This window comes from Suillus plorans (assembly GCF_016647745.1).
Source record: "Suillus plorans strain S12 chromosome Unknown HD556scaffold_14, whole genome shotgun sequence".
Taxonomy (NCBI): domain Eukaryota; kingdom Fungi; phylum Basidiomycota; class Agaricomycetes; order Boletales; family Suillaceae; genus Suillus; species Suillus plorans.
Genome location: NW_024537398.1, coordinates 316,197 through 338,504, shown reverse-complemented (window position 1 = coordinate 338,504; position 22,308 = coordinate 316,197). Strand labels below are relative to the sequence as shown.

The 22,308-nt window shown below is 45.7% G+C and overlaps 7 protein-coding genes across 7 annotated transcripts; 4 read left to right on the top strand and 3 right to left on the bottom strand.

The window, feature by feature from the left end:
* Positions 1 to 65: 65 nt before the first annotated feature.
* On the top strand, positions 66 to 1,799 carry HD556DRAFT_1463708 (uncharacterized protein; the record flags this gene model as incomplete). The annotated part of the gene is made up of 12 exons (XM_041308301.1): positions 66 to 177; positions 240 to 272; positions 323 to 342; positions 395 to 409; positions 463 to 501; positions 557 to 585; positions 644 to 657; positions 713 to 744; positions 1,056 to 1,146; positions 1,199 to 1,430; positions 1,489 to 1,543; positions 1,599 to 1,799. The coding sequence occupies exons 1-12, from the start codon at positions 105 to 107 to the stop codon at positions 1,797 to 1,799; spliced, it is 834 nt and encodes a 277-aa protein (XP_041162963.1). The 5' UTR covers positions 66 to 104.
* Positions 1,800 to 4,333: 2,534 nt separating this feature from the next.
* On the top strand, positions 4,334 to 5,096 carry HD556DRAFT_1463702 (uncharacterized protein; the record flags this gene model as incomplete). The annotated part of the gene is made up of 9 exons (XM_041308300.1): positions 4,334 to 4,406; positions 4,469 to 4,501; positions 4,552 to 4,571; positions 4,624 to 4,638; positions 4,690 to 4,728; positions 4,784 to 4,812; positions 4,871 to 4,884; positions 4,940 to 4,971; positions 5,030 to 5,096. 9 exons carry the CDS (start codon positions 4,334 to 4,336, stop codon positions 5,066 to 5,068), a joined length of 294 nt encoding a protein of 97 aa, XP_041162962.1. The 3' UTR covers positions 5,069 to 5,096.
* An 832-nt stretch (positions 5,097 to 5,928) lies between these two features.
* HD556DRAFT_1440487 (uncharacterized protein) lies at positions 5,929 to 6,275 on the bottom strand (the record flags this gene model as incomplete). The annotated part of the gene is made up of 2 exons (XM_041306119.1): positions 5,929 to 6,138; positions 6,237 to 6,275. The coding sequence occupies 2 exons, from the start codon at positions 6,273 to 6,275 to the stop codon at positions 5,929 to 5,931; spliced, it is 249 nt and encodes an 82-aa protein (XP_041162961.1).
* Positions 6,276 to 6,642: 367 nt separating this feature from the next.
* HD556DRAFT_1353390 (uncharacterized protein) lies at positions 6,643 to 7,137 on the top strand. Its single transcript, XM_041302411.1, has 2 exons — positions 6,643 to 6,747; positions 6,793 to 7,137. Exons 1-2 carry the CDS (start codon positions 6,745 to 6,747, stop codon positions 7,039 to 7,041), a joined length of 252 nt encoding a protein of 83 aa, XP_041162960.1. The 5' UTR covers positions 6,643 to 6,744; the 3' UTR covers positions 7,042 to 7,137.
* Positions 7,138 to 8,902: 1,765 nt separating this feature from the next.
* Positions 8,903 to 12,474, top strand: HD556DRAFT_1440486 (uncharacterized protein; the record flags this gene model as incomplete). Its single annotated transcript, XM_041306118.1, has 8 exons — positions 8,903 to 9,193; positions 9,246 to 9,699; positions 9,755 to 10,985; positions 11,038 to 11,515; positions 11,575 to 11,748; positions 11,799 to 12,113; positions 12,167 to 12,220; positions 12,274 to 12,474. The coding sequence occupies 8 exons, from the start codon at positions 8,903 to 8,905 to the stop codon at positions 12,472 to 12,474; spliced, it is 3,198 nt and encodes a 1,065-aa protein (XP_041162959.1).
* A 653-nt stretch (positions 12,475 to 13,127) lies between these two features.
* Positions 13,128 to 16,105, bottom strand: HD556DRAFT_1463687 (uncharacterized protein; the record flags this gene model as incomplete). Its single annotated transcript, XM_041308299.1, has 19 exons — positions 13,128 to 13,208; positions 13,350 to 13,430; positions 13,530 to 13,554; positions 13,632 to 13,661; positions 13,693 to 13,824; positions 13,962 to 14,008; positions 14,069 to 14,180; positions 14,398 to 14,528; positions 14,557 to 14,588; positions 14,644 to 14,660; positions 14,758 to 14,989; positions 15,042 to 15,176; positions 15,235 to 15,294; positions 15,473 to 15,504; positions 15,661 to 15,707; positions 15,807 to 15,821; positions 15,874 to 15,893; positions 15,944 to 15,976; positions 16,033 to 16,105. The coding sequence occupies 19 exons, from the start codon at positions 16,103 to 16,105 to the stop codon at positions 13,128 to 13,130; spliced, it is 1,335 nt and encodes a 444-aa protein (XP_041162958.1).
* A 5,315-nt stretch (positions 16,106 to 21,420) lies between these two features.
* On the bottom strand, positions 21,421 to 21,726 carry HD556DRAFT_1195972 (uncharacterized protein; the record flags this gene model as incomplete). The annotated part of the gene is made up of 1 exon (XM_041296277.1): positions 21,421 to 21,726. A coding segment is annotated over one exon (306 nt), but the record flags the coding sequence as incomplete, so codon positions are not given.
* Positions 21,727 to 22,308: the final 582 nt, after the last annotated feature.

Genomic DNA, 22,308 nt, shown 5'->3' with positions numbered 1-22,308 from the left:
CTCATTTCGGTACTCCAAGCACATCATCGCGCTATATCTAGCATAAATGTCATCGTAATACGTCCACTAAGGTTGCCTCTCACCCACACCCATTCTCTACCAATATGACCATAGTCTCAAATGATCCCGCTTGGTGGTCAGCCATCAATGGATATCGTTTGGTCAGCTATTTTGAAGGTTCGGGAAGAGCAGTCGGATGTTGAAGCTGCCACAATCTAACCTTGGCTGTGGTTTTGCAGTCGCCGCCTTTGTTACAGTGATGTATGATTGGGGTGAGCATGATAACATTAAAAGACTGCTGACGTCTTATGATTATTTTCAGCACTTACATTTGGACAAGAGGTATGTCGATGATATGACTGGAGCGGCCATCTCACTGAGAATTGCTTTATAGGTGGAGCTCATCTGGGTGAGTAGAGTCTGGTGTCAGAAGAACACACATAAAAATATACTTGATTCCAGAGGCAACGATGGTCCCTAATGACAGTTCTGTATCTCGGTGTATGTAGCTTTTTTGTCGCGGTTGCCATGTTGTGCTGACTTGAGAGTACCCTAGGCGCGTTACCTTGGACTCTTATACGCTGCGTATGTTCGGAAGGCTACACAATCGGTGTTGTGCTAATCGTCTATCTCTCATCATCAGGGTGAACACGCTGAGTATGTCTCATTAGTACATTTGTTGTCTGTGTTTATTCTGACCAACGACATATAGTCGATGTTCCGACCATCTCACTGACAGATACAGTGAGTCTTCTGCACAGATGCCTATTACTATTTCCCTTGTGGTTCTTTACTGCCTTCCTGGTTCATTAATGACTACCATGCTATACTGCCGTAGCTGTGAGTGTTTGGAGCATGTGCTACCCGAGGCTGATTGCTGACTGGATTCGTCAGGCTATATTATGTACGTTATATGGAATTGGACGTATGTTGTGGTATCTGCGATACTGTCGGGTGAGCTTTGCACTTGCGAGACCTCTGTGATATTGACTTGATTGAAACATGCTGCAAGTCATCATCATCACTCGGGTGCATGCGATGTATCAAGGATCCAGAAAATCCTGCTATTTCTCACTGTCACCTTTCTGGCTGTCAACACTTTCGATGCAGTGGTCGCCGTAATGACAACGATGTATACTTCAGGGGGTGCGTTTAATTGTGAATGAAAATAAGCGTGTATGAGACTCATTGATACCAGAGGAACTCATTCTCTCTGGCACTTATCAGTGCCGGATTGACTATGCGGAAGATACCTTGTTTCTATATCTTCTTACTTGGATACTTGCCACCATGTGGGAGGTTCTCGCACTATGTCTCGCAGTCTGGATTGTGGTAAAACACTTCCATGAACTGCGACAACATTCGGCAGGAGGCATTATCGAGAACTGTTTCATGGTGTTGATAAAAACTCATGTAGTTTACTTTGTGAGGTAAACTCATATTGTGATTATTGTTCCTTTTTTCCACTGACGGGGTCGGACGTGGTAGCTTTGTTACTGTTTCTTGCTTCTATTTCATTCTTGCGTTCTCTCCAATCTTTACGGTATGTCAATCTTTCACTTTCCTATGCACGCTACTACAATTTATCATTTCTATAGGACAATCTTCTGGATGCTGAGATTATTTCTGGGTATGTTCAGATTTTGGAGGTCGTGCAGATGTTTGTGTTGGGACCGCGCCTGATCCTTTGCATTCGGGCATACTACGCCAAGCTCGTTGCCGATTCCGACGCAGCAACTGTTACGACCTCAATCGCTTTCCAGGAGCGCATGCATATATTGACTATCAGTGGTGTGTGATACTCGGTGGAGTTAACCCCTGCAAGAAGCAGCGGAATTTCCTTTAATTTAATCTCACTTCGTTGAAGTATTGATTAGTGTTCCGAAGTAGATTTCAAGGAGATGTACAAAGTTTCGTCGGATTATTTAGTCAAATGGTTTGCTATACGCGCTGACAATGGTTAAATCAAAGTCCTGAATATCTCCGCTGGCACCAGCTGCCCACCCACACTTGCACCGACCACCGGTTTTTGAGTGATGACAATCATTGCTATGTTTGCTTGGGAAAATGGGCATGCAAGAGTGGCAGTGCGCAGTTTCAGCTACTCAGAAATCCGTCCTCGATTCATCTTTTTGTCTCATTTAATGTCCACCCTTGTCTTCTCACCCGAGTCGCGCCAACTGGCTTACAGAAAATTAACTGTATTTAGGATAGTTACTGAAACATTACTAGTGGATACATGTGTACTATTAAACATCGTGATACGAAGGTCATGCGTGAGTTTGAATGCTTTCTGTACCTGAGACCCAGCGCCTCTGGGGAGTCAGGCGAATCTGAAGGAATATAGGGTACTAACAGCACACAAACATAACACAGCTCATTGATGTGACGCACCTAGGAACGGAAATGCAGGGACCAGCATCAATGATAGTGCAGGAGTCGAGCATCTTTTGCTTGATTTCAGGTGGTGGACGTGATAGCGAGTTTGAGAAAGGAAGGAGCCAATTTCTTGATGTAGCTGGCTGGTGGCAGAGACCGCCTCTCGGACATAGCGGGACTTGGAAAGCGATTATGTGGATGCAGCTAAGATGTCTTGAAAATGACATCGACGATGTGGTCTTGATTTAGGTTTTCGGATGTGGAACATGTATGGGGGAGTGCTTCAGGTCATGGTGGTGCTCTAAGAGATTTGGGGGTATCGAAGAAGGGAATGTTCCATGATCTTTCAAATGTGCTGTATGTGAATTGTCCTAAGAACATGTGAGTATGAGAGGCCATTCAGAAGATTTCAGGCACGCGAGAGTGATAAAACATTTGAAAACAAAAGCACGTCAAATTGTCAATTAGACTTTAGAACACGTGGCTGCAAATTTCAAATACCGTGCTTCGCCTTCAAGATTGTCAAGATCGATCAGACCAGCCGGAGCTCTCGACTGTCTATAGTTTGAACTTCGCGCTGAGGGTACTCGTCTGATATATTCTTGTTCCCAAATGCCCATACCCGCTTTAGCGTCATAAACCAGCTATACCACTAGTTTGACATTCGCACGGTCCGCGACTGGGTACGCCAGCTTTCCCAGTGTTCCATGACATCCCACTTTTTCAAGGTCTAACAAAGGCCACATGATGAAATAATACAGCTTGTTCACAGCAAGTCTACATCCACGGTGAGCATCCCTTCTTTTTTCAATTATTTTTTGCGGTGTAGTCCCAGGCATCGTTATGGTGGCTGGTTTATGCGAAATATAGACGGCGTTCCAATCCACATTCCCACTCAGGCTACCCTACGAATGTGTGAGTCAACAGGAGGGCATCAAATGCATGATGGATTCAATGTGGCACATTTTGGATCAGTTTTTGTTGGAATAAGCGTTGATGTGCATTGCAAGGTAGCTGTATGACCCGGTGAGTTATTCCCTCGACTTTTTCAAATCACCAACTTTCTGATGGTGTACCAACAGAATGTTATCGCCTTCAGCCATTGTGCATCTGAGCACCGGTTTCTCTCATCTTCTCTCTCAACGATTTTTGATACAGGGGTGATGTTGTATCTTCATCATACATCAATCACAGAATCTCACATCTCTGGTGAAATGCAGTGCCACCGCACCAACCCCACGATACAAACCAAACATTCTGGGCTCACCATTTCTGACATCCAGATGATATGGTAGCCCAATTTTCGAGGCAGAGAGCGAGAGGGTGCGCATGAAGCGACAGACCTAAGGGTGAGATGAGACATCGAGACATATGCTCGCTGGGAGGTATTGGTAGCTGGAGTAGGATGCAAATTTGCTTCTTCGTGCGATTTGACGGCTGACTTTCCTGTTCCAGCGTCTTGCCGACGCAATGTCCATTTGCTGAGTGACCTTGGATGAGCTGTTATGCTCCCCGGGTTTGTGCAGGAGAGGCGAATAGAGATGAGATAACAGGCTTTCCGATGGTCGCACCATGATCAGTATGTATCAAACAGATGAAGGTAGTACTTGGTTGCATTAATGAACTGATGCACGTGTAGCAAAATCATTTCGAGAATAGTATCGGAAACAAGGTGACAAGATCACAAAAAGTTCTCGATGTTGCTTGATCTTTTGCGGAGTTCAAGTGTTTCAGTCATTCAGATGTTTTACGACCAACATCTACTATAATCCCCTGGATTGATTTATCTTTGCTCATGCAGAAATATCCACTTTGACCAATCAAAGCAGGAACGGTCATCATCTCCTGATCTCGTTTTGCTGATCTATGTACCGGATGGTAGTATAACTAGCACGAATGCCATCGTCTTACGTCCACCAAGTTCACCTCTCACCCACACCCATTCTCTACCAGTATGACCATGATCTCAAATGATCCCACTTGGTGGCCAATCTTCGATGCATTTCGTGTTCAAAGCTATTTTGTAGGTTCGTGGAGAGCAGTCGGATGTTGAAGCTGACACAATCTAACCTTGGCTTTTGTTTCGCAGTCGCCGCCTTTGTTGCAGCGATATATGATTGGGGTGAGCATGATATCATTAAAAAACTGCTGACGTCTTACAATTATTTTCAGCACTTACATTCGGACAAGAGGTATGTCGTTACTATTAACGGAGCTGCCATCTCGCTGAGAACGGCTTTATAGGTGGAATTGATCTGGGTGAGTAGAGTCTGGTGTCAGAGGAACACATGAAAATACACTTGATTCCAGAGACAACGATGGTCCGTCATGACAGTTATGTATCTCGGCGTATGTAGCTTGTTGGTCGCAGTCGCCATGTTGTGCTGACTTGAAAGTATCCTAGGTGCGTTACCTTGGAATCTTATCCGCTGTGTATGTCTGGAAGGCTACACAATCGGTGTTGTGCTAATCGTCTATCTCTCATAACCAGCCTGATCATTCTGAGTATGTCCCCTCAGTACATTCGCTGTCTGTGCTTGTTCTGACCAACGACATTCAGGCAGTGTTCCGACTATCTCATCGACAGATACGGTGAGTCTTCTGCACAGATACTTGCTATTCCCCTCCAATTAACCGTGATGCCCTGTAGCAGTGGGTGTGGTTCTTTGCTAACTTCTTTGTTCACTAATGACTGCCATGCTATACTGCCACAGATGTGAGTCTGTTTGGACTGTGCTACCCGAGGACGATCACTGACCGGATTTGTCAGGCTGGATTATCTACACCGTATGGAATTGGATTGATGTTGTGGTATTTGCAATGCTGTCGGGTGAGCTTTGCACTTGCGAGACCTCAGTGATATTGACTTGACTGAAACATGGTGCAAGTCATCATCATCGCTCGGTTGCATGTGATGTATCAAGGATCCAGAAAGATCCTGATATTTCTCATTGTCACCTTCCTGGCTATCAACACTTTCGATGCAGTGGTCACCATAATGATAATGATGCATACTTCAGGGGGTGGGTTTAATTGTGAATGAAAATAAATGTGCATTGGGCTCATTGATGGTTACCAGAGAGATGGATCCGAGTGTGTGGGTGATAGTCACAGCAGTGAATATTGATTATGAGAGGAGTTAGACGCAGGTGCAGAGAAATGAGAGTTGAACTGAGTGTGATCGTGCCACATGTCTAGCCATGTCTCTGCAGTGTATTTTAATGGAACAAAATTGGAGGGATGATAAGTCACTCACAATTTTATCTTGAGCAAGAGGTACATCGATGGTGCGTGTGGGATGACCTCCGGAAAACAACTTGAAGTTGAAATTCCAGTGTTGGGACTGTCGTTCAATTGGTTGGGATGCATCTACAGGTCGTGTGCCAAAATGTATGAAACTGAGAAAATGTGTAAAGAGTGCTAGTCCGAAATGAAATGAAATGGACAGGCACACCGAAAGTGTAGAGAGATGGTGACTTGCTGTAACGAGCAACAGGTACACTGAGATTACAGTGTATGATTACACTGAGTTATACTTACAAATACAAGTTAGACACCATATACAACAGCCATGGTTGCTGTCATGAAGACAGGCGAGTAAGCCTCGTACTGTGCGACGTTGAAAGAAGCATTGACGACCACCAGACAGTCGGTCCATGGCTCAAGGGACCTGTCGTTACCAGGCTCGACAGTCTCAATGGGAACATACTGATAACCGCCAAGAGGAGTAACGACAGTGGTCTCATTGGCAAGAACAATCTTGTTGGCAAGGTTGGGAGGGAAACATCAGATGTGATGACCTTTGCACCTGGAATGCCGGTGAGAAAAATAGAACAATACAGAACAAACAAACTTACCTCGTCGAATTGAGAGACGGTGAAAGGACTCCAGAACATGTCAGATGATTATGATTGTGCCGCGACGAAAGTTTGTATGGCGACCAGTAGGAATGTTCTGATTTGGACATGGTTGACTTCGGATGTAAGTAGTTACAAGTGTGAATGTATGAATAGGAACGAGGAAAGGGACAAAAACAAAAATGCAGTTAAATTGCTTCGCCAGTTCAGGGTTCAGAGCAACTCTGTACGCCCTGGCCGGGTCTGCATTCACACTGGGATCAGCTCAGAATTCGAAGCAACTTCGGACTGCCCTGGCCAGCCCAGGTAAAAAGAGAAAGTGTGGGGGCGAAGTTGACAGAATGAGTACTCACTTCCACGAGTTTTTGCTGTGTCTTGGGGAGATCGATTAATTCCCACGGGTTCGGAAACTTCCTGGCCAACCCGGGCCCTGAGCAACTCGTGCCGATCAGACTTGAGTTCAATGTGGAGCATCATAAGATGTGCGAGACCTTTGTATGGAATCTGAATGGTAAGCCTCTTGTTTAGAGTAGCTTTCATTGCTGATGCCATTTAGATCCTTCCATCACTCCTGAGCATTTTGCGCAGATGCTCGTCAAGGATTATGCGCTACCCTGGAGTTATCACGGCGTCATCACGCCACGTTGACGGCGACTGGAAAAGAAGTGCGTCGTTTTTATATTGCTGTCATTTATCTACTGACTATTGCTATCCTTGCTCTGACTTCCTGCACTTACTTCACGAGTTCCCTAGTATGTCGCACAGACTTGTGAATCGATACTTATCGCAAAATCATACCAGATAAAAACAATACAGCAGGAACCACACACCGATAGGTGGCCTGTCGTTACTCGATCTTTTGAAAGTAGATGCCACTCTTATGGCAACCCGAGCGCCAAGCAGGGCATTTCAGACATGGATATTCTCTTTACTCTCATGCAAGCTTACAAAGTTCTCGACAAAGTAGGCTCGTTTTCCATGAATCAAAACATGATATTCATGTATGAATAGATCTCATTCGACATGTCTCTCGCCCGCGGTCTAGACTACGACCATGCAAGACATCCAAAGGCATGTTTCTGTCTCTGACTCTGAATATACCACAAATCGAGCATGTTTCTTGCAGACTATTGCCACCACAACAGTCCGCGATGCATGCATAGATGGAGACTTATATACTGACGAAGAACTACTCATGCAAGATATCAATACCGATCCAAACAACCATACTCCCTACGTCCATCACTCAAAGGCATGTTTTTGTCTCTGACTCATATACCACAAATCGAGCATGCTTCGTGCAGATCCTAGCCATCACGACCCCCCGTATTGCATGTCTAAATGGAGACTTATCTACCGCCAAAGGACTACTCACTCAAGATATCAATACCAGTCCGAACTATCATACTTCCTACGCCCATCGGTCATTCGTCATGGCACAAAAATGCGACTGGGACCGCGCCCTTCTGGATGCAATCAAGGTGAGAATTAGAGTGTGTCGTTGCCCACCAGTCACAGGCTTGCAGCTCAACTCACTTTTGCCAAATACTCGGAAGACCTTTTCGGCCGTTGCCCATACAATAGCCAACTAGTATATCGAAAATGGTGGTCTTCGCTTGTGCTTCTGCTTCGATCGTAGGCAAGCACTTGTATGGTAATATATATCACATTATTCCGCCTCGCTTTAATCTGTATCATACCCAGCACCATCAAAAACTGGTTTTTGTATATTAGCAAAGTCTTTCAGAACGACAAGGTGCGCAAGATGCCTGTGAGACCTTGTGAAGTTAGTGAGCCAAACGGGCAGATGTTTCATCATGGCATCTATGATGAAGACCAGGATCCTCATGATGGGTTATGGTTGATGAGTAGACTCGTATTTGGAATTTGGTTCGCCTCCAAGAGGCGTTGCCATCTCATACACTTTTGTACCATATGGTTTGCTTGCTTCTCATCTTCTCTGCTTGCTTCCACTGCATGTTAATCCTCTGACATGTCTCCCGATCACCAGCATCTCTTATCTCTTTTCCCCCACCTCCGAATTGTCCAGTCGCTCCCTCCATAGCCTGGTGCACTGATCCAGTATCTTTACACTTTGTTACTCATCAATAGTTCCTCTATTGGTGAGTAAACATGTTCTTGCAGTTGTAACACATTTTTAAATATAACTCTTAGTAAAATGACGACCCGGTATCGTTGCAGCAAGTGTTTGACTCGCATATGTGCTGCATATTTTGCTGCAGATGCTTCCCAGGTATGGTTTTTATTTTCCTGTAGCCATTAAACTCACACCGCACTCCCTGTAGCAAATATGCCACTGCACCCACTCAATAACATCTCACAGCAAAACTCCTCCACATCCAGAACCTCCAGTGTTTCCACCTCGAGGAGGTGCTGGCTTGTGTCGTGAATATCGCAGCCTTCACAATGCACCGGTAGGCAGAGCATAATTTGTTTTGTGCTTTTGTTTACTCACCATTTTTTGGTATCAAGATTCATCATTATTACCAGTTGTGTATGTGCGGGCAGCCTTACAGTGCCCACACCCCTTGGTCATCCAATCTGTGCTCCCATATTCCATACTGTCATTGTCATCTTCCTCTGTAAACCATTCCAGTGTACAGTCTAATCTGTCAGGGCATGCTGACGATCAGTTCTTCACTAATATGGCCTCTCACTCTATCCCTCAATACCAGGCCAGTACCACTTCAAACCGACTGGCAACCATCTCTGGACCTTCACTGGTCAATGCATATACTATGTCTGTACATCGTCCTCCCCCCCAATCTCAAGGGGCACCAGTCACCCGTGGCCACATGGCATTTGGAGTGCCAATGGCAGGTGTCTCAACCAGTTCTACCAGCTTGCGGGGGCATACACGTGGTCGTGGGCAACGAATCACAGTCAGTGCGCCATTGCGTACCATCCATGCTCAACTCATTCTCATGCCAAGAGATGTAAGTGACGTCAATGCTGTGGTATCTATAGCTATTCTGACCTGTGTTACAGCCCATGTATGATTACACTGAGGCAGATGATAACCATGTAGGCCATGTGAGGCGCATGCGCGATGGTGAAGGATTAGCATCTGACCTCCACTTTCTCACCGAGCATGGGCTTACTCGCATGGTGAACTTGTCAGGCCGCAAAGGCGATTCACTCATGAACCAGATCGTTCATGAGGTCACACAGATGGCTCATGATGGCCACCTGCAGTTCCCAGCATGGCAAGCTGACAATCTTCCACTAGCTACAGATGCACCCAACCGTGATATCCGCCTGAAATTCCACAGTTTGCCTTTCCGTTTTCTCCAACCTGGCAATTCCAATGGGAGCCGGGGCAGGCGCTACTTAAATGTCGATGCCGCCTTCAATTTCCAATCTTTGGAAGTCTCGAAGTTTTTCAAGCGATGTGACCATATAAAGAGCCCTGAAGATTCCAATGTGTCGCTCATCTATCTCTGTTTGTCTTGCACTTAATTTTGCATATTCTAAAATACTAATGGTGCATGTACTAGGTCCGAAAGGGGGCGATGTTATTGGACCGTTGATCAAGGGCTCAATATATCCCCACCACTGTTTTGCCGACCGTATTGCAACCTATTTAATTCAAAGCTATGAAGACACCGCTGGGATCACTGACCATTTCACAACTCCGCCTTGTGCTACCACATGTCCTCCTGAAGATTCACTAGGCACACCTGCATCGTCTACTTCTCAACTGAGCCTATTGTCACCCGCATTGCTGTCAAGTTCCATTCCATCCTCACCAACCCCATCTCCCTCCTATGCCAGTCTTTCTCCTCGCCCAGAACTCCCATCTACACCTGCCACCAGCGAGTCACCTGCAGCCATGACATCGGTGGGCAGTAGTACTAGTATCTCATCATCAAGCCTAGTACCTCGCTACAGCAATCGTGATCGATCAGCATCACCCCAATGCAGGGACATTGGTCCTGTATCTCATGGTCGAGCTCAATCTCATGGGCATTCATATCGCCTAATTCCATACTCTGAACGTCATTCAGAGTCATCATCTTCAGGGGATATTACATCTGGTCATTGGCTTATTCCAGCATCGTCATCATTCCCTAGTCCTGAAGCCACCACTTCTGCCACTGACACACCATCCACGCCACTGGACCAGGAAAGATTTATAGACTTGCGCCCATTGGTCCAATTTATACCACGCCGCCAAAATCAACAACCCCGATCTCCTTTACTACTACGTCCTTACCCTCAGCCCTCTACTACAACGTCCCCCATGCTCTCAGGCCTACCATCTTCTGAGGATACTAGTGGCTCCATTTCCGAAACCAGCTCCTCTCTGCCCAGTGAAGTGCATTCCCCAGCTCTAGAGAGAGCACAGCATGGTCGCACATCAGTACCCACCTATGATCACTCCCTCGTCCCTTTGGTGCCTTTCAGGGCAGACAATCTCCATGATCTGACAGATCTGCGTGAGGGGATTCATTACTCGGCAGATTCAAAGTACCATGGTGCAACTTTCTATGTTGAGGCTGATGTCCTTTCAGATGCTGCTGATGGTATTATTGACTTCTTCAAATACCAAAGGCAGTTTTCCGATGTAGACTCAGACATCCGGGACTTGTCTGATACCTTTGCGTTCACAAATCCTGATGCCAAGAGCAGTTTTCGAGTCCGATGGGGCACTGAAGGGAGGGACTGCACGCTAACTCATAGCGATGTTGAGAACATATTCTCAATGTCAGTCTGGCAATTTCGAGCGTACGTGATACAACTTTTTCATCGTGCACACCCTCATTGACCTAAATACCAGTGGTCATCCAGAGGCAACAGACAGTATCGGCGATGGGCCAATGCGACAGATTCTGGATACAGCTATGAGACGGTGTCTAACCTGGAAGCCTGACATAGGTTCTGGTGACGATGAGGATGTGATGGATGTTGATGGCGATGTCAGTTCATTGCTCGATGACGGCTATGTCTCACTCAAGCTTTCGAGATTTCCATCACCCGAGAAACTCGACATCATTTTTGCTCTTGGACGCATATGTGCGTGGTACCTGGTCAAGATCAACAGTGGACCGGATCTGATTTCTCCTGCTTTGCTTGAGCTGGTTATGAATGGTGTCAGCTCCATCATGGATGAAAAATGGCTTTCTACACTCTACCCAACACTTGCAGATGTTCTGAGTGTGGTTCCCCCAGATGATCAGAATGGACAGTGCCTTCCTCGTGAACCTAAAATGCGATCACAGATCACCCGCATCTGTCATGTCTGTTTGGACACCACTGTATGTGCTCATATACTATATGGTTGGCTAGATGAAGTTGACTAAACCTGTATCACTAGTTTAATGAGATCTATCGCACTGGGACTGAACAATGGCCAGCCGTTCGTCGTGACTTCTTTTGTAGTGCCCTTTTAGGCTACTCCTACGAGTCTTTTGTTAAATCACAGGAATACAAGGCGTTCACAACAGGCTTTGATATCTACCTTACATCATCTCTGCCTTCAATCACCAAGGTATGTTCTCAGCAAATTTTAACCAATGTTAGGTATTTATATCTTTCTAGGCCCTACAGCACCATTCCAAGCCAATTCTGCAGCATATCTTCAACAAACGTTTAACAGCAGTTAAAATAAGCCCATTGTTACGCTTTGAAGTTGATGGAGATGTGATGTTCCATGCATGCATGTCGCCTCTTCTGGAGGCCTTGAAGAATGCGGTGATTCGTTACTTGGAGGGAGAAGGACATCCAGACCATGATGCATTTCATGATCTTGTAGATCCTGATCATCAACCAGGTCCTGATTATCGTGCCCAGCGTTTTGTCAAGGTGTTAAGCGGTATCCCTACTCTACCTGCTGACCCTTTGACAACGTTTAGAGTAAGTCATTTGACTACTATCTGGCCTGTACATGCACTGACATGGGTGGGTAGATTGCATTAATTCAAGAGGTGTCAGACGCTGCTACTTTTCATGGTCAATTCAATGTGCGTTTCTGTTTGCTATCTGATGACTTGGACACTCATTCATATGCCAATAGGCCGATCGCGATATCATTCCACCAATGGTACATACCTGCATGTACAAGCTGAACGTCTTCATGAATGCTCCCCTCATCAAGTGTCTTCAAAATCCACCAATAGATGTGTCTCAAGTCACTGCTCTTGATGTATGCCTACACATGGCGCTCATAGAGGCAGGTGATGATACATTCAATGCACGAATGCCTTTATTCGTGTGACCCACCGCCATTCTCTTCTCGCATTTTGCTGATGTTACTGCTTTTTGAACTGGACTGCACGCATTTTCTCTACTAACCTGTTCATTCAAGTTGCACGACTGCTGCTTTCATTTTCTCGTACTGCAACATTTCCACCACTGCTCTTCTACTGCTCTTCCCTCCATGTCTTTCTCCACGTCATCAGCCCATATTGTACCTTCATCGCAGCGCTGATTAATTTTGCTCCTCCTGCACTGTTCTCATATCGCACTGTTCTCATACTGCACTTCCCTGACTTTGTCCACGTCATCAGCCCATATGGTACCTTCATCGCAGCGCTGATTAATTTTTTTCATATGTCCTGCACGCACTGTACTTGCCATTTCTCGACACAATTCCTTACTTTAGCTGTTGTTCTCAGATAACACACCTCGTATATTGCTGCATCCTGCTACATGACTGTGTATGATTCAAGTTGTTCGTATCATACTTATGGGCCCTTTGTGCCGAAGTACCTCTCGCTCTCGAAGTTCCACTCATAGTTCGAGCACACCCAGTTTCCCAAGCCATCACACCTTTTGCACACTCTGACCCTGTTTGTATTCAATCTCCTGTGCCTTTCGAATACGTTGAACGAGGTTGTTGCAGATGGATTCTCACCGCTCGGGCACAAGTTATATCTGCTCCTCCTGCACGTCAGAAGTCTCTGTTGCTGCTGCTTTTGCATGGGGCTTGAGGTGAGGCACGCTGGTCGCCTGAGATCATCCTATGAAAGTATCAAATTAGTATCCGTACATCATCACACATAAAGTTGAACAGCAATTCCTCCTAGCATAATGTTCACGCCCTGTCTCAATGATGTGAACGTCAGGCAAAATATGGGATGATGTGCATACCATCAAAGCACTTGTCTTTATGTTGGCAGCATGCGCAGCGGATGCGCCTCCCACAGCTTGTACAATCAAGTAAATGATGTCCTAGGAGGAGGCAAGATATGAGGAATTAACACCGCTTGAATATATGATACTAACAAAGCAACAGAAAACGATGGTATCTAGCCACCACTAGGTCCCGACCTGGATGACGGCGACCACTGATGCCCTGAAAAGGACGTGATGTCAGCAGCAGGCTAGAAGACCAAAGTAGAATGTACCCTCTCATCTGACCCTCGAACTTACAAGCTGCGAGAGTTGGGTGGACCGGGGTGCCTAGACCATGGTGCAGGCCAGTACAACTGACCGAGGAGATACTGAGAGTGAGAGGCACAGGGCGGAGAGAAGTCGGACATCTGAGAACCCCGGCAAATGTGGCCACCAGACGCGCTTGAAGAGGATCAGATGGACCCAGGTCCTATCCACTGTGCCATCCACGCTGTGAGTGGTCACAACCCGCTACTAGTAAACTAGCCCTGGCTTGATCTCTGTGCTTGTGGTTCTATCTGGGTAAGTTTTGAAGTGGCAGCACCAGCGAAAAGCACGGAGAGAGTGGGATGAGACATGTCAGCATACCATCTGGACACCATTGCTAATGAGAGCCGAGTGCCAGGCGGGCAGTACTGTAACTGGTAATTGATTAATTACTATACCAAGCAAGTGCTGGTACCAGCGTCACGCACCCGCCATACTGTGACCAGTGACCAGTGACCCGACATGCAAAGGGCGGGGCCCGCCTTGAGCTCACCATTGATAACGGTGAGCATGGGATGACTTGAGCCAGCAGGTGGACCACTTTTGTGCCATGAATAGAGTTTTGAGAAGCAACATGGATGACTTTTGTGCATGACATCCTGATTTGGTAGCCATGTGGACAACTTTTGTGAAATGATTTAGAGTTTTGAGAAGCCATGTGGATGACTTTTGTGAAATCAATTCGAGTTTTAGTTATAACATCGATTTATTTACTTTATCGTTTTGATTTTATTTTGTCCAATATGGTCCCTCATACCTACCAGTCAATATTTCCACACGCTCCTGGAAAGCAATTGAGGTCATACCAGTTGCTGCATCAGAATTGGCAACAAGCTTGGCATGGTATTCCCAAACGCCAAGGATCAGGCACGGTCCCAGCACAGACATCTGCACGACTGTCAAAATCTGAACAAACCCATAAATAATCTGATTGTCCAGGGAAATGCTCTATAGAAACGATAAATTGTGGTAGCGTGCATAGGCAAGTGAGAGATTGACATACCGTTAAGAATGTTGGATCTAAAACAAAAATGAGAGAGAAGCAAGAAACAGCAACAAAGCTACCACGTCCGACCCGTCAGTGGAAAAAGGAACAATAATCACAATATGAGCTTACCTCGCAAAGTACACCACATGAGTTTTGACCAACACCGTGAAACAGTCCTCGATAATCCCTCCTGTCGAATGTTGTTGCAGTTCACGGATGTGTTTGGCCGCAATCCAGACTGCAAGACATAATGCGATGACTTCCCACACGGTGGCGATTATCCAAGGAATGGAATCTAGAAATATGATATCTCCCGGATAGTCAATCTGGGACTGATAAGTGCCGGAGAGAATGAGTCCCTCTGGTATCAATGAGTCTCGTGCACGTTTATTTTCATTCACAATTAAACGCACCCCCTGAAGTATGCATTGTTGCCATTATGACAGACACTGCAGCGAAAGTGTTGATAGCCAGGAAGGTGACAATGAGAAATATCAGGATCTTTCTGGATCCTTGATACATCGCATGCAACCGAGCGATGATAATGACTTGCAGCATGTTTCAGTCAAGTCAATATCACTGAGGTCTCGCAAGTGCAAAGCTTACCCCACAACATCGCAAATACCACAACACCAATCGAATTCCATACGGTGTACATGATCCAGCCTGACGAATCCAGTCAGTGATCGGCCTCGGGTAGCACACTCCAAACAGACTCACATCTGTGGCAGTATAGCATGGCAGTCATTAGTGAACCAAGAATTTAGCAAAGAACCACACCCACTGCTACAGGGCACCACGGTTAATTGGAGGGGAATAGCAAGCATCTGTGCAGAAGACTCACCGTATCTGTCAATGAGATAGTCGGAACATCGACTATATGTCATTGGTCAGAAGAGGCAAAGACAGTGAATGTACTAAAGAGACGTACACAGCATGTACAGGCTGATTGTGAGAGATAGACAATTAGCACAACATCGAGTGTGTAGCCTTCTGGACATACACAGCGTATAAGATTCCAAGGTAACGCACCTAGGATATTTTGAAGTCAGCACAACATGGCGACTGCGACCAACAAACTACATACGCCGAGGTACATAGCTGTCATGACGGACCATTGTTTCTCTGGAATCAAGATTATTTTCATGTGTGTTCCTCTGACACCAGATTCTACTCACCCAGATCAATTCCACCTATAAAGCCATTCTCAGCGACATGGCTGCTCCGGTCATAGCATTGACATACCTCTTGTCCGAATGTGAGTGCTGAAAATAATTGTAAGACATCAGTAGTCTTTTAATTTTATCATGCTCACCCCAATCATACATCACTGCAACAAAGGCGGCGACTGCGAAACAAAAGCCAAGGTTAGTCAGCTTCAACATCCAACTGCTCTCCACGAACCTATAAAATAGCTGCCCAAACAATATGCATCGATGGCCGACCACCAAGTGGGATCATTTGAGATTACGGTCATATTGGTAGAGAATGGATGTGGGTGAGAGGCGAACTTGGTGGACGTAAGATGATGACATTCGTGCTAGTTATACCACTATCCGGTAAGTAGATCAGGGAAATGAGATCGGGAGATGATGACCGTTCCCGCTTTGATTGGTCGAAGTAGATATTTATGCATGAGGAAAGATAAATGAATCCAGGGGATCATAGTAGATGTTGGTCGTAAAACATCTGAACGACTGAAACACTTGAACTCCGCAAAAGATCGAACATCAAGAACTGACTGTTCGTGGTCTTGTCGTCTTGTTTCCGATGCTATTCTTGAGATGTTTTGCTACACATGCATCGGTCCATCAATGAAATTAAATGCTATTTCATTTGTTTGGCACATGCTGATCATGGTGCGACCATCGGAAAACCTGTCATCGCCTCGCCAGCACAGGCCCGCGGAGCATAACACCTCATTCAACAAATGTACATTTGCGTCAGCATGACGCCAGACCAGAAAAGTCAGCCATCAAAAATAGGGAGATTCGCATGAAGAAACGAATTCGTGTCCTACCCTGACTACCAATACCTCCCAGCGAGCATACATCTCAATGTCTCATCTCACCCTTATGTAGGTCATCTGTCCCTTCATGTGCGCCCTCTCGCTCTCTGCCTCAGAAATTGGGCTGCCATATCACCTGGATGCCAGAAATGGTGAGCCCAGAATATTTGATTTGCATCGTGGAGTTGGTGCGGTGGTGAAAAGCATCAGGATTCACCAGAGACGTCTTGGTTGAGATTGAGTGATTAATGTATGATGAAGATGCAACATCACCCTTGTATCAAGAGAGCATTGAGAGAGGAGATAGGAGAAAATGATACTCAGATGCACAATGGCTAAAGGCGATAACATTCCATTGGCACACCATCAGAAAGTTGGTGATAAGAAGTTGAGGGAATAACTCACTGGGTCATAGCTACCAATGCACACCATCAACGCTTATTCCAATGAAAACTGATCCAAACCATGCCACACTGAATCTATCATGCAGTTGATGCCCTCTTGTTGACTCACACATTTCTAGGGTAGCCTGAGTGGGAATATAGATCAAAACGCACTCTCTATATTTTGCATGAAACAGCTACTAGAACGATGCCGGAGACTACACCGACACCGACTGACGATCAAAATTCGAGATTTGAGAGTTCTTGTGGCATTAGAGCCCTTGCATGCTAACAGCTTATACAAAGCCGGTTCTGTATGGGTTTGCTTAGCGAAGAATAATCAAAAAAGGATGGGACGCTCACCGTGAATGTAGATGTGCTGTGAAAAACTCGAGCAGCTGTACGATTTCATCAGGTGGTCTTGGTTAGGCTTTGAAAGAGTGGGATGCCATGGCTAAGGACTAAGGACTTACTACTTCGATTTGGATGTTGGCGTACCCGGGTGTGGACTGTATGAATAACATACAATATCGCACTAGTCTGGTTTATGATGGCATGGGAATTTGGGAACAAGCAGCCTTAGTGCGAACAGACTCCAGTCCAGTGATCGATCGAAAGCTTGGCGAAGCACGGAGTTTGAAATTGCAGCGATGCATGTTGCTCAGATTGCCTCACAGACTTTGTTTGAGATATTTTATCACTTCGAATTCTGCGTGCCTGAAATCGTCTGAATAGTATGTGTTTGCCTCCCATGCATACAATCTTCTCGCGACTTAATTCACAATGCAGCACATTTCAAGGACCATGGAACACTCCCTTCTTCGATACCCTCAAATCTCTTAGAGTACCACTATGACCTGGATAGGGTTCCGGGAATTAGGGTATGGCGTCTGGTTGACCGGCAAATTAGCATGGCCCTCGCAGAGGGCCAAATTTACAGGTGTGAATGACACGAAATTCACGCAAATTTACTGACGGGGGTTCGGGGGCAGAGCCCCCGAAAGCTCTAGCTTTTTGACGCTAATTTGCATTAATTTGCAGGTGAATTTCACCTAATTGACTGTAATCTACTCCACAGACTCCCATATCTCCCACTCGCCATCCATCGGTGTCGTCGACGAAGTCACAGCATCAGCTGTCAGCTTGGATGGAGGTCCGTGACTCACGGGAGCCGGCTCAAGCTGCACAGGCTGGTCTGAGAGAAGATCGAGAAGGAATCCTGATGCTAAGTTAATGTGATCACCAACATCGAACCTGTCGCTGTCTTCTCCATCGAGGCTCACATCATCATCATCATCATCATCAGGCCACTGTCCCTCACTGGTCTCGTCATCTGAGTCGCTCATGGCAATATCTCGTTTCATAGGTGGTCGGGCAGGTGGTGGAACAACTGTTGGCTTCTCAGGTCGTTGATCACCAAGGATGGTTGCGTGCATATCATCATCATCATCAGGCCACTGTCCCTCACTGGTCTCGTCATCTGAGTCGCTCATGGCAATATCTCGTTTCATAGGTGGTCGGGCAGGTGGTGGAACAACTGTTGGCTTCTCAGGTCGTTGATCACCAAGGATGGTTGCGTGCATATCATCATCATCATCAGGCCACTGTCCCTCACTGGTCTCGTCATCTGAGTCGCTCATGGCAATATCTCGTTTCATAGGTGGTCGGGCAGGTGGTGGAACAACTGTTGGCTTCTCAGGTCGTTGATCACCAAGGATGGTTGCGTGCATATCGCACCATTTGATCGAAGGAGCCGTTTTTGACACCGCTGACTGAATTAGATGTACATGAGTCTTTCAATAGTCCAAATGAGCAAGAGAAACTTACATCAGGTTTCCAGCGGTGCCACTGGCGAATTTGAATGGTTTCTTTTAATGTTGCGATGTCTTGTCTGCTCCGAGTAGGACTATTGAGCCACATTATGATCGACATGGTCCTCTCATCAGCCATTGACACTGGTACCACAGAATATAGCTTGATTGCAAGAGCCTGACACAAGAACAGAACTTTAGTGAAATGAACCAATCGAGTAAAAGACTTTATCACCCCAAGAACCTGCGCATTTTCATCCTTCTGGACAGCTAGCCACCAATCCCGAACATTCTCATTTTTACGAGGCTTGCGGTTGAAAGGATCTGTGCCTTTGTAATACTCCTTGAGCTCGACCTTCATTGACTGCAGAGCCTCTCGTGGTGTCAATCCAGCCAAGCGTGGATTCCTCTCGTTCATGAGTTTTGCAGCAACTTGGTTCGACCTTACCCCATCATAAACATTGCCGTATTCATGCTTTAACATGCGCTGGAGACTCGTGCCAACTCTCTTGATAATTGCATCTTCAGGGGACACAATAGCATAGGTTCCATTAGATTTGCTTAATTGAATAGGCGGCAAGTCGAGAGGATTGATATTTTTGTAGATCTGCGCTGCTCTATATTCTTCCGAGATCCAATGGATCAGTAAGCTCCAACGACCATATTACACATCGCTCACCTGGGTTCAAGAAAAATGCTGTGATATATGGATCATTTGGTGCATCGTTGATCATCTGTTTGAACCGTGCATTAGTAATTGTACGAATGGCAGTTTTGGTCTCTTTGTGTAGTCGAATTGTATTGCCCTGAATCAGTTGTTCCATCTGGGCAACAATGGCAAGCCAGTAGAGATAGACATCTGCGCAAGTTGTTTGGGCTGATTCCAGACATTGAATTGCTTTTGCGTAAGGCCCCGTGACTGCTACGAGTTTCGCAAGGTCAACTTGGAACATCAGAGAATCAGTTGTGTTCTCCTCGAAGAAATGATTTAGGCCCTGTATGAAAAGATATTAGTGGCCAATCTTCACCGACAACAGACGTATCTACCTTGATATCAATCCCCAATTTTGAATCACTGACTATGGCTCGCATTGCTGGTAAACCTCGTTGCAGTGAAGCCGCTGACCAATGGATATTCGCGAATCGAGTTTTGCTGATCTTCTCAAGACCACGACCAATTTTGAGCACGTTGCGCTGGTAATTGAAGTGCTCCATGGCATAGCCTGACTTATCCATGAATGATAGAACCTTTCTCAGATGGCCAGAAATCTGTGGGTAGTACGATAACATCATTGCAGAGCCAAATCTTGAGCCATACGAGTTATTATCACCTCTTTGAGCTCTGGCAGCTGGCATATTTGCTTGCTGCATAGTGATAGCAAATGACATGCATCCTGGAGGTTTAGTATATAGGGGCGTTTTGCCGACAAATCTCTGCGGCTATTCTTTGTGTTTCCTGTGTCATCTGATGACAAGCCAGAGAACCGAAAGGGTCCAATATCAAGAATAACCTATTGTTGTCGAGTGAGCTTCAAATTCATTTAAGCAATCAACGAGTTTAGTACTCACACTTTCCAATAACTCCCCAATATAATGAGCTGTATGACTGAGCATTGATGCATCATCAAGCTCAAATAGAAATGTTCGCCGTTCAGCAGTGGTGACGTGGACAGTGTAGAATGATTTGGGCTTCCGGACCTTCCCACCATCAAACATAATGGTGAGATCGCATTGTGTTTTCAAATAGTTGACCATTGCGATGGTGATTCTTGCACATTCATTTGGGATCAGTCGCTCGGAAAGAGTCGATGCACAGGGAGTCTTGTAGTTCGCATTCAGGGTAGTGCAGAGTGCCCTAAACTCCTTGGAATCAATGATGTCTGGTGGAACTCCAGTGCACGTAACAAATAGCATCAGTGTGTGATCCCCATTCATCTTCAACTGCTTGGTTCCTTCTGTAACATATGCCTTGTTGAATGGCACGACTTGTTTCGAACTTGATGCAGCCTGGAACTCCATTCTTGCTTTCTTCATCGGCCGTTCTGTTACCTCCAATGGAAGAACATTTTCGTTAGAATCCAAGTCCAATGCTGCTTCTGTGACTTTTGCTTTCCCTCCTGTTGCCTGGGACACCATATATTCTCTTGCTTCTTTCCGCCACTCTTTTGCCATGCTTGGACACTCATGGGCAGCGTGCTTCATTATACGTTGTCAAGCTCTTGGCCATGCCCATGTCACATTACACCCACGGCTAGCAATGCACCATACAATTTTGGTAGCAGTAGGATTGCTTGCCAGATGACAAGGCTTTGAAATCTTGCGAAGCAGTGGGTGCATCTTAGCACCACCTTTCCGAGCATCCTCGCCTTCATCAGCAGTGAGGTACCGGTCATCGTCAAAGGTTGAGAGGATATGTGTATCGAGTTTCTGAACCTTCTTTCTTTTCTCAGGTTGATGATTATTGACATTGACTGGCTTATGTTTCGTAGAATCCACTTCGACATCGAGGACCGGCAACTATATACTAGTATGTCAATATTTTATTAGAATTAAGATAAAACTGACTCACAGTATTGCCGGCTGCAAGAATGAGACCTCGTGCAGCTTCGAGAATGTCATATGTCCACTTCTCTAAGAGAATATCGCCTGGATATTTTTTGATCCAAGTTTCGAGAACATCCACAACAGCTTCTGTCTCTGGCCCTCGCTCCATGATTTTCAGGCCACCAGCATGACTGCCAAACCGGACCTCTAATTCTCGGTTGACAGCTGCAGCCTCTCCGATTTCTGCGGTCCAATCGAGATCTGGGCTGAAGTTGGAAAAATTATATGTTGATTCCTTTGGAATAGGAATGTTGGACGGTAGCGCCTTGAGATACTGTTGCAGTTCAGCCAATCTATCCTTGAGATTTGGCTGCATGTGCGCTGTTGGGATTATCAGGGACTGATTGAAGTTCTTAGTTTTTACAATATTTTGGTTGTCATTGGCATAATGATGTTCGACCAAATATAAACCTTATTTCAACTATGTAGATACTAGAGCCACAATAAGCTATGTGAATCTTTCAAGTGTCCGAGCTGTCAGGATTGTCCAGTATATCATATTTAAGCTTTTCAGGTGTTCTGGGTCCAGTAGACACAAATTCACCCAAATTGACACTATGTTTTCGAGGGTGTGAAATTGACACTGTCATTCACAGTAAATTTGCAGGGTAAATTTGCCGGGCTAATTTGCCTGGTGCAAATTCCTGGAACCCTAGACCTGGAGCACTCCCGCACGCACTTTCCAAACACCTCGCAAAGTAAACCACGTGAGTTTCCATCAAACTATGAAACAGTCCCTTATAATTCCTCCTGCCGAATGTTGTCGCAGTTCACGGAAGTGCTTTATCGCAATCAAGACTGCGAGACATAGTGCGATGACCTGCCAGAAGATGGTGAGCAGGACTTTTAATTTGCGCTGTTTGATGTACACCTT